Here is a 10,888-nt window from a genome sequence, read left to right on the forward strand (position 1 = left end):
GCCAAGATCCTGAAGGTCAAGTACAAGGGGACCCCGGAGGCCGCCGTGCTACGCACGCCCTTGCCCGGGGGCTCCCCGGCCCGGCCCGAGGGGGAGCCGGAGAGCCCTCTCCCCGATTTCCCCTACCCCTACCGGTACCCTGAGGCCGCCGGGAGCGCTGCGATCCCCAGGCCCCAGGCGCCCTCCCCTCCGGAGGCCGTCCTGCAGCCCGCCCCCACTGAGCCTAGCTACAGCGTGGTGCAGCGCCACCACGTGGACCTCCAGGATTACCGCTGCTCTCGGGACTCGGCCCCCAGTACTGTACCCCAGGAGCTCGTGGTCACCATCGAGCTGCCGCTGCTGCGCTCGGCCGAGCAGGCGGCGCTGGAGGTGACGGGAAAGCTGCTGTGCCTCGACTCGAGGAAACCCGACTACCGGCTGCGGCTCTCGCTCCCGTACCCGGTGGATGATAGCTGCGGCAAGGCGCAATTCAACAAGGCCCGGCGGCAGCTGGTGGTCACGCTACCCGTGGCGCTGACCGCCACACACCCGGAGCCCGCCGCGACCCCGGAAGAGGCCGCCGACCGGCCCGGAACTGACTGTGCGCCCTGCGCTTCCGCTCATCAGGGGCAGGCGGGCCCGGTGGGGGTTGGTGGGGCGGACGGAGGCTCGGATCCCAACCGATGCTGGACTGCAGACGCCGGGATCACCACCCCGGACGCCGCCGGGGAGGAGCGCGTCTCAGCACCCGAGGAGCGGGATTTCAGCGGGCAAGAGAGATCAACAACAGGCATCCGGGAGGAGCCGCCTCCCGGAGCTGGGAACTCACCTGGGGACGGTGGCGGAGGCGCTCCTAGTGCTTCATCCGGCGACCTTGACAGGGGGTCTTCTGCAGGAAAAGTGAGTGCGCGCCGAACTCTCGGCGTGGAGGCGCTGGAGGTCCGGGGAGGCATCCGCAGGGAGCCAGCTGATCGAGCCATGAGTGGTCCCGGGACCGACGGCGGGGAACCTCTGTGCCCGCCTTTGCAGTGTAATCAGGATGAAGAATCCCTGACTCTGCTCATTCAAGTGCCTTGGATCCAGCCTCAAAGCCTTCAAGGGGAAGTGACCCCCCTCTGGTACAAATTGTCCTTCTCCACCCAAGACTTAGTTTATTATTCCTTCTTTTTGCAATTTACTCCAGAGAATAAGTTGAATACCAAAGAACCAGTGGTTAGCATTTCTTCAAACAATGCAGTGATAGGACTGGCCAAATCTCCAGAGTGCCACGGACAGTGGAGAGAGTGGTATTATGGTTTAAACAACGATTCTTTGGAGGTAACGATTCTTTGGAGGACTCTTTCTAGAGTCCTAATATTTGAAATATTCTGTTCCACTTGCTATCACAGGCACACTCTCAGTTTATCCTAAACAAAGGATTTTCCATTATAACTTCTGATGACTTGAAATTGATGCACTTGATGAAAGATGTTAAGTACGCTCAAACGCATATTGAAAAAAACGAAAAAACCTTAACGCATCCTTTCTGGTGGATGGGTTTCAAATCTTCACAGTTGCCCTTGAGAAGGGCTGTAACTTCAGTCATATTCTCAAAGGGGTTGTGACACAAATAGGTTTAAGAGGCATTCTATTATGGCCATATTTTAAGTTGGTAAATAGCTTTTTCCAACCTTAGAAAGTAAATAGTTTACTTCCAGAGAGCAAAAGTAACTCAGCCTGTGCCACACAGTTCTTTTGTAGGAAAACCAGCTCGCAGGTGTGAATCTAAATCCCTTGCCCTCTCGGCCATATGGTACTGCTTAATTTCAGTCGCTGATATTGGTGGGGTTGTCTTCTGGTGGGCGTTATATTACATTGAAATTACCTCTTTTTGCATCTGTTTTAATCTGTTCCCTGCTAGTACCTGGCACAATGGCTGGCATTTAACAAAGTGTAATATAAGCCTTTGTTGGTACCAACATCACATCAGCTACATCTCTTTTGGGCAAAAACTGGGGCTGTGCATTATCAGGTTTACCTAGGATATCATTTTGTAGTTGCTACTATACCTTTCAGATTATTGAGGATCTTGAGATTCAATATTCCAGTACTATTAGCAAATACTGGAAAAAAAAAGTTTGACGTTCTATAGAACTTTTTAAACTCATAAGTGAACAATTAATTGGTATTTTTGATTGAGGTTTGTATCAATGTTACATGTAAATTTTTTTTAGCTCTTTTACGATACTTAAGGGTTAAATTCCCAAATTCACAACAGTAGTTGCACAGATTATATATTAAAAATTAAGTTTGGAGCCTTGGGCTTTAACCTGCCAGGAAGTTTTACTTCTTCCTGTATTTTTCTAGAAATTTGCTAATAAGTTAAATTGTTATTTTATGAGGTGTATCTTCTGTGAGAAGTGGTTAATTTGAAACCCTCCAAAAATGGTAAATAGCCAAGGCTAGGTAAGATACTTTGTGAGAATATAAAATATGAAATCGACTATCTGTTTATATCATCAGAAGGGGAAAGGGCAGTCGTTTTCCTGTAATTGTTTTTATAAATGTGAAAATAACTCACAATGTGGGGAAAAAAACTATATGGACAAGCATTTGAGAGAATACTAAAGAATATATTTTCTTACCTAGCCAAGAACTAAAAGGCAAACTGGTCACACAAAATTTAAATAGATCCTGTCTGTATCTTTCGCTGACTCATTAGGAAGTATTCTAAACTTAGATTACATTTTCTAGCTTGGACTGCATTTATAACTCTAGAGGTTATGTTATTCTTACAAAATAGAGGGGGGAAAAAAGGAAGATAATTTGTAACTAAGATTACTTGGAGGGAAAACATACCTCAGATTTAATAGAAACCTAGAAAAGGAACTAAGACTTTTCTTCTAGGGTCTTTTCCTATATATGTATGTACTCTTGCTGTTCTTTTTTTTTTTCTGGTACGCAGGCCTCTCACTGTTGTGGCTTCTCCCGTTGCGGAGCACAGGCTCCGGACGCGCAGGCCCAGCGGGCATGGCTCACGGGCCCAGCTGCTCCGCGGCATGTGGGATCTTCCCGGACCGGGGCATGAACCCGTGTCCCCTGCATCAGCAGGCGGACTCTCAACCACTGCGCCACCAGGGAAGCCCCTGTTACTGTTCTTATTCCTCTGTACAGTACTCAGTTTTCTTTTGCCAGAACAGCATAGGAATAACATTAAAATAAACCTTTTAAAAGTGCAATTCTGAACTGTGTGAGAACTTTTATGAGCTGTTTTTAGATACAACTCTGTCAAGTATGACCAATAAGGTAGAATTTTTTTTTCTCTTTTTGTTTTAGGAAAGGTTATTTGTCAGTGAAGAAAACGTTAATGAGTTTCTTGAAGAGGTCCTGAGCCCTCCATTCAAACAGACAATGCCCCTAACCCCACCATTAATTGAAGTTCTTCAGGTTACTGAGAGTAAGATTGAAATACATGCAAAGGTAAGGATTTGGGTGGGCTCTATAGAGTAGTGGTTTGGGACAAGGTTGAAGCCTAACAAATAACTTCATTCTTGATTTCTTTATATCATAACTTTAAACTAACTGGACATGATGGCTGGGAAGAGTGATGTTAAGAGGAATAAAGACTTTTTTTATATGTATTTTACTATTAAACATCTGCAGTTCATTTTCACTTATGTTATCTCCTTTAATCCCCAAATAACTGTTCAGTGAGGAATGGAGAGAAACTAACATTTGGGAATTATTAGTCCAGGGACAAACAGCTTTTTTTGACTCTCAAACCATGGGAACTATGTCATCCAGTTTGTTCATTCTTTCTAGTTGAACTTAAGTTTGGTTATTTTTATAGTCTTCAGTATTGGACACGAATGAGTAACTAGCACAATTGACTTGTAATGTGAATTCAGGGGAAAGAGGCTCTAAAGAATCACAGAAATACAAGAAAATTCAAGAAATTCAAGAATGCCCTTATAAGAATGACTGCTAATGGGTTTTACAGGCCATGTTAAAAGGTTTGTAGGCCAGGATTATTTTATCCTGAAAGAGATAAAGGGTTAATGAAAGTATTTAATCAGAGAATCAATGCCAGTTTTGCATGATTAAAATATGACTCGCAGCATTTGGAGAATGACTTTGAGGGGGAAGCCAGAGGGCCTATCTGTAAGTCTACTGGGTTATTCCTTCACAAGTTAAAAAAGTTTCCAGCAGGTACAATTTACTTCAAAGAATTATTATATTTCAAAGAATTATTAATTTGCTGTTTCTCCTTACATAGTCGCAAGAATGTAGTAACTCTGAGCAGCTTCATGAGAAGGAAGAAAGAGTCAATGAAGGAAGTCATCTAACTGAAAAAGAAAGTCTACAACATGCTACTACCTCAGCTGATTCCAGTTCATCTGTAGCAGTCAAAGTACTAGAAACAGACAGTTGTGGTTCAGTTGCATGCTTGCAACAAGGGGCCCTTGATGTTTCTCAAAAGCCGTTTGCAAAGTCTCAGCAACCTGAGTCAAAAATGGAACCTGAATTTATAAAAGACAAGAGTGCTGTTCACTCAAATGATGAAAAAGATAATTTAAAAGAACCAGTAATAACTGAAGAGAAAGAATTAGATGGAGATCACCCATCTTCATTACTGAACAAAACTGAAGTTCACAATACGCCTGGTTTTGACAACATAAAGGAAACCAATATGCAGGATGGTCGTGTGCAGATTATTAAAGATCATGTAACTCATTGCTCATTCAGTTTTCAGAATTCTTTGCTTTATGACTTGGATTAATTCTGTATCATCTTAGAATTTAAAGGTTGAGTAAAAACTTATGGATTAAAAATAGACTCTCTGTTTACTATCTTAAAACCAAAGGTATTCAAGAAAGTATAAAATTAAAATTTGCAATTTTTATTCTCATGGGGAAACTGAAGCTATTTATTTTTTTGCATGTAGAGTTTATACAAAGCTTCCTTAATTATGGAAATAAGTTTTGTGATTCCTCTGATGTATATTTTTTCTAATAGTTAAACATTTAGTTTTAATACAACCTATTTATATTTACTTCTGTGTTGTTTTTGGCTTTTGTTTGCCATTACTTTAATAAAGTTTCAAAATAAATATTCATTAAATTGTGTCTGTCACAAAGAGTATTTCTAAAGAATGCAGTTAACTAGAAGCACACTAGAGTGCATGTGTTGGCGGGAGGAGAATCTCAAAACTACGCATTTATAAGTCTCACTAAATAGGATGTACTTACGCTTATCATAGAGATTCTGAAAGAACTTTACTAATATTAAACGATCCAAACTACAAATACACTGAAATTTAGTATTTTTGCTTCAACTCTATATTTTACTCTTCTCATATATGTCACCATGTATATATATATGTGTGTATACATATATATATAAATAACAGGTTATTTGTTAATGACCTTAAAAATTCAAAATTTTATTTGTTTTTTGTTTTTTTTTTTTGCGGTACGCGGGCCTCTCACTGTTGTGGCCTCTCCCGTCGCGGAGCACAGGCTCTGGACGCGCAGGCTCAGCGGCCATGGCTAACAGGCCGAGCCGCTCCGCAGCATGTGGGATCTTCCCGGACCGGGGCACGAACCCGTGTCCCCTGCATCGGCAGGCAGACTCTCAACCACTGAGCCACCAGGGAAGCCCGAAAAATCAAAATTTTAAAAGAATTTTTTGGAAATTATTCAAACATCCCTTGGTTTTATAGAATTAATTTACAAATTTTAGAACAGGACAAATTAAGAATTTGCTCCAATAGGAAAATTGTCTTCATTATATTATTACATGAAAACAACAAGAGCTAGTGTTTTCTAATCAATTTCTTTTATAACACCTAAAAGAGGGCAGCAGATAATTTATCTAACAGTGGCTAAGTTATGAATTTTGTGGAATAGTAGTTTTATTTGAGGCCAGGAGAAAATCCCAACAGATTTTTTTTTTCTCACAAAAAATTTTAGGACAACATGAAAGACAATATAGAAAGGAAAATATTTGTTGATCTAATCGCTGACCCCAAGGCCTTGAGCTGATCTATTTCTGTTCCAAAAACAGCTACTAATTCAAACCTCTGGCCTTACCTTAGTCCCGGAAACTACTTAATTTCTTTAGTCCTTTGAACTAGGGAGGTCAGGTCAGAGCACCAAAAACTGGTAAGAAGCCTAGCAGTTCATTCTGATTTACATTTATAACCCCAGTAAAACCTGGAACCAGAGGGCTGAGGGCAGTATAAAGGTAGCTCATAAAGCAAGAGAACTATTTGCTCCATTGTAGATGACCATATATACATTTTTCAACCATTAATAGGAATCTTAATTTGATGGAATAATAGTTTTGAGACTGTCCATTAGGTACCCAGTTTTCTTAGATTGAAATGACTATTGCAGTACCTACACAGAAAGTAGTCTATACTTATGGTTGAATACAATTATATACTATTAAGGGAAACTTTCATGTTAAATATGGAGTAAATTTTAAGCCTGCTTCCTATTATTTACTGTCTGTCTTTTTAAAAAGTATGATTTCTGTTAAAATAAAGCTGGCACTAGAACATGTTTCACTTTGGCAGGACTGAACTTTGTATCATTTCTGGCTGTACTTCACTTACACAGCAGCTTTTTACTGCTCATTATCTATGCCTGGCTAATTTGAAAGCCAGTTTCTTCCAAAGGGATGCACTGTCAAGAGCTGGGTTTTCTTTATTTCAAACTCAGTTATACAACGTACAGATAATATGTAATGCTAACTTTAAAACTTGTAGAATGTCTTTACTGGATTTTGGTGTAAAAATTTATTCTGCAAAATGATCAGGAATCTTTTTATGCAAAAATGAGTATTTTATTTTGGCAGCACTAAAAGAAAAAAAAAAACACTGTATTTCTACATTGAGGTGAAAACAGTGTTTAAACTTTCTTATCAATCAAATACATTCCAAAAGAAAGTGTGTTCTATGAAGGTTCCAAAGCACAGGCAGATCTTAATACAATAATACAGGAATCTTTAATACTGAAAATGATTCTGTTCTGACAGGGTGTTTAACATAACTTTTGAGTTATAAAACCAGTGAAGCAATCCCTTCCTAGTAACTGTCAAGAGTGAAGCTGGGCTTGTTCCATTAATACTCTTAACAATTTCATTGTAATACTTTTTACTAATACGACAATTTTAAATAAATTTTGCTGTACTTAAAAGAAGTCTTGAACGTGGAAAAGTGTACAAAGTTCCAGATAAAAAGATTAATAGATGCAATTTAAATAAAATTTCCCCTCTTCTTTCTTATCAATTAACAATAATGATTACCTTTAGCAGATACACATTGAGCTTTAAAACCCAATTCTCAAAATGAAAACTTGTTTTAAATCTTAATCAGACATAAAAGGAAAAGATTACTATATTGGGACACCTTTTACAAGAATTCTGTTGTTGTACTAAAGCAGAAACCAGTTCCTAAACCTTTTATTCAATTGTATATTCTGTTTGGACAAATATCAAAAATAGAAGACTGTCACTACTTTTGCTTTTGTAATTGTGATTTTTTACTGCAGTCTTCTATAACTTTTACAGAGTTCATGGTCCCTAATATCTCCCCACCCTCCATTTTTCCTAGGTGGGGAAAGGGCTGCCATAAACTTCTGACTGACAGTTAGAGTTTCTGGAAACAGGTACTGTTTGTTATTATTTAAGAGTGACTCAATTTGGGCACTCTGGGTGGATGGTCTACAGGTTTTTTGGTGGTGCATACCACAGTCTCCAGCATGAAAAATCCTAGGAACTTGAGGAACCAGCACTTTCCAGAATTTTGGAAGGCAAGATACAGTCAAATACTGAAGAGTCCAGTCCCAGTTATAATCATCGTAAGTACAGAAAGTATCTGTGCACTCAATCAGCTTCTGATACGCATCCCGGGTCAAGGCCAGACCCATATTGTGCTCTGTGGATTTCCACGTTTTCACATCTACCTTGTCAGCAACGCCATAGAAACTGCGAATGGCAGTATAGGTCCCCAGGGAGAGAACATCACACTCAGGACACTCCTGCTGCTTTAATTGCCACATCTTTTTGAAGACATGGTAAAAGTCTGGGGCTAAGTAGTGATCCTCTTCTAGGAAAAGTATGAGGCCAGCATAGTCTCGAAGGACTTTGATCCTCTCCCACACAAAATGCAGCTTCCACCACCAGTGGTGTTTGGTTTGGGAGAATTTGGCCTCTCTATAATGGCCGAAGGAGTCGGGATATTCAGCATTAATGCATCCCATCTGCAAAGCTGCATTCTTCTCCACGTCTCTGGGGCAATCTCTGGGGTCAGTGCCCGGAAACTCGTTGGGGTACAACTGAATACTAAAAGGAAAGAACACCTGCAGAACCGGACAGAAATCTACCCCAGCAATCAGCTGATTGATCTCGGTCGACCAAAAGTCATGGCTAAAGATAACGAAGACCTTGTCGATTCCCTGGGCTTTTCGAAGTGAGTCCAGCAGCAGTTTGAGGTATTTAGGCCGGTTGTGCACCTGGACCACCAGCACCAGCTCTCGGGGGGCCCAGGAGCCGGCCTTACCTACATTCCTCACCGTCTGGTCAAAGTTCAGCTGGTACACTAAGGACCGGTACCGCAGCGTCAGGTTGTCCACCTCGGGGTGCGGGGCCGCCGCGACTAGCAGAGCCGCCGACTCGTTGGAGCCCCGGCGGATGCCCACGGACACGGCGGGATGGCCCCCGGCCCGGGCGCCTGCACCCCGCGCGGGCTCGGCGTCCAGCAGCGGCGGGGCGAGGGCCTCGTTCTTCCTTTGTCGCCCATTGCTGCTCCAGAGGACGAAGCCGCAAGCGGCCACCACGAGCGTCAAGATCAGCACCTTCCGCTTGTAGATGCGGAACCTCATGGTCTCCGACGCCAGGAGCGCAGGCAGGCAGACGGGCGCGGAAAGGAGGTAGCGGCTCCGGCGCGGAAGGGGCGGGCGGGCGGCGGCCGTGGCCTGCAGCAGTCGGAACTGGCCCCCGCGGCTGTCCTCGCTAACTCATCCCGGGCCCCGGGGGTCCCGGGGCCCGAAGGCTCTCAGCTCCCCCGCACCGCCCGGGCTCCACACATCGTCGCCTGGCAGATGCAGCTCGGGCACCGGCCCCGCCGCTAGGAGCCGCGGCACGGCGTCGCCTCGGTCCTCTCCATCCAGCACGGGTCCGGGAAGAAGCCTGTCGCGGCCCCACCGCACCCCGGCTCCGTTACCTGCGCTTCCAGCGGCCCTGCGTCCTCTGCGCTCTCATCTTTACGCGGCCCCGGACGTCCCAGACCGAGGGACGTATCCTCGCCCCACTCCGGCGGCGACTGTCCTGACAACCAGCGACTGGCCCGCCGACCGCCGCGGTCCCCAGGCCCACACCCCTCCGCCCCGCCCCTCGGGCCGTCGGTTGGCGCTTCCCGGTCGAGTCTGGAGACGCACGGCCGTCGACGCCCGCTGCCTATTGGGCCGCAGCGCGGTCGCTCAGGCTCAGTTCCTACATCCGGGGCGTTCCTTCCTTTCCTGTGAGGCGTGAGCAGAACGAAGCCGGGTCGTGGACGCGGGTTTACCAGGTAAGCGGGGTGCGGGGCGGCGGCGATTCCGGCTGGAGTCCCCAGTGCTCAGGATCCAGGGCTGGGCCGTGTGGGCCCTGGAAGGAGAGGGAGGGCGAGGCCCGCCGCCTTAGTTGGTGGATTTCAAAAACGGGCTTCTCCCTTCCGGAAAGGGGCTCCCGCATGGCGGCTGCTGGGCCGGGAGGCACTCATTAGGGACACGTCAGTCTTCAGGGCTGCTGAGGAAAGGATGACGATGCTTCGGAGGGAAAAGTGAAACCAGGCTAATGCAGTCCTCGGAGAAGGGACGGGGCGGGCCGTGGAGGTGGCTCTACACCGCGCCGCGAGTCGGGCATGCCCGGGAGCTAGAACATGGAGGGAGAGGGTGCGCGGAGAGGCGAAAATAAACTCTAGCCTCGGCCTTCTTTCTCTGCCGAAGAAAATCAGGTATCACACCACTACGCTTTAGTTGTTGGGAAGCCACTGTAAATTAAGCCCCAGAGGAACCCACTTTGTGGGGGAAACTGTACTGGTCGTCCCTGTGCTGCTGCTCTTGCTGTTTTTCAGTGAGTCTCATTCTATAAATGCTCCAATAATTTAAGAATTCCCAAAAGCTGTGCACGTATATGTACATTTACTCATACGGAAAATGAATACTTGGTGCAATTATACGTTACTGACTTGTGTAATGTTATCTTCCTATAAATATTTATAAAACACTTGAATTTTCAAAATGTTTAACGTTTGCTGCCATATTTTACAACAGTTTTCATCACACCTCTACTGCAAAGATGGTCAATGTACCTAAAACCCGAAGGACTTTCTGTAAGAAAAAGAGGCGCTATGATCGGAAGCAGAGTGGCTATGGTGGGCAAACAAAGCCAATTTTCCGGAAGAAGGCTAAAACCACAAAGAAGATCGTACTAAGGCTTGAATGTGTTGAGCCCAACTGCAGGTCCAAGAGGATGCTGGCCATTAAGAGATGCAAGCATTTTGAACTCGGAGGAGATAAGAAGAGAAAGGGCCAAGTGATCCAGTTCTAAGCTTTGGGAATCTTTTGTTCTTCTATTTTTGAGAGCAAAATGTTGAAGTTATAGAAAAATTGCCTGTATGAGAATAAATACAGTGATATTCTTACTCAAATCTTTTGTATTTTTCAAAATATAAAATCACAGGCCTAATTTGGCTCTAAATTAAAGAAATAATGGTAAATTATTTGTAAGTGAACTAAAGTTCATCCTCTTATCAAATTCATTATTTAACTTTAGTCCCACAAGAATTGGCATCTTGTATTTATATAAAAAGAAGGTGGGGGCTTCCCTGGTGGCGCAGTGGTTGAGAGTCCACCTGCCGATGCGGGGGACACGGGTTCGTACC

At 44.5% G+C, this 10,888-nt stretch overlaps 3 protein-coding genes across 3 annotated transcripts in view; 2 read left to right on the forward strand and 1 right to left on the reverse strand.

Moving 5' to 3' along the window:
* The window catches only part of DNAAF2 (dynein axonemal assembly factor 2), a 5,871-nt gene extending 805 nt beyond the window's left edge, over positions 1 to 5,066 (forward strand). The window contains 3 exon segments of the mRNA XM_007446506.1: positions 1 to 1,296; positions 3,295 to 3,438; positions 4,235 to 5,066. The exon segment at positions 1 to 1,296 is cut by the window's left edge and continues 12 nt beyond it. Coding sequence (XP_007446568.1) covers positions 1 to 1,296; positions 3,295 to 3,438; positions 4,235 to 4,738 — 1,944 coding nt within the window. The 3' untranslated portion in view covers positions 4,739 to 5,066.
* A 2,174-nt stretch (positions 5,067 to 7,240) lies between these two features.
* MGAT2 (alpha-1,6-mannosyl-glycoprotein 2-beta-N-acetylglucosaminyltransferase) lies at positions 7,241 to 9,284 on the reverse strand. Its single transcript, XM_007446507.1, has 2 exons — positions 9,116 to 9,284; positions 7,241 to 8,849 (listed from the first exon to the last, which is right to left on the reverse strand). The coding sequence occupies exons 1-2, from the start codon at positions 9,128 to 9,130 to the stop codon at positions 7,506 to 7,508; spliced, it is 1,359 nt and encodes a 452-aa protein (XP_007446569.1). The 5' UTR covers positions 9,131 to 9,284; the 3' UTR covers positions 7,241 to 7,505.
* A 514-nt stretch (positions 9,285 to 9,798) lies between these two features.
* Positions 9,799 to 10,554, forward strand: RPL36AL (ribosomal protein L36a like). Its single transcript, XM_007446512.1, has 2 exons — positions 9,799 to 9,896; positions 10,278 to 10,554. The coding sequence occupies exons 1-2, from the start codon at positions 9,799 to 9,801 to the stop codon at positions 10,552 to 10,554; spliced, it is 375 nt and encodes a 124-aa protein (XP_007446574.1).
* The last annotated feature ends 334 nt before the right edge of the window (positions 10,555 to 10,888 follow it).

The sequence above is a fragment of the Lipotes vexillifer genome, unplaced genomic scaffold (assembly GCF_000442215.2).
Source record: "Lipotes vexillifer unplaced genomic scaffold, Lipotes_vexillifer_v1.1 scaffold1102, whole genome shotgun sequence".
In the NCBI taxonomy this organism is placed as follows: domain Eukaryota; kingdom Metazoa; phylum Chordata; class Mammalia; order Artiodactyla; family Lipotidae; genus Lipotes; species Lipotes vexillifer.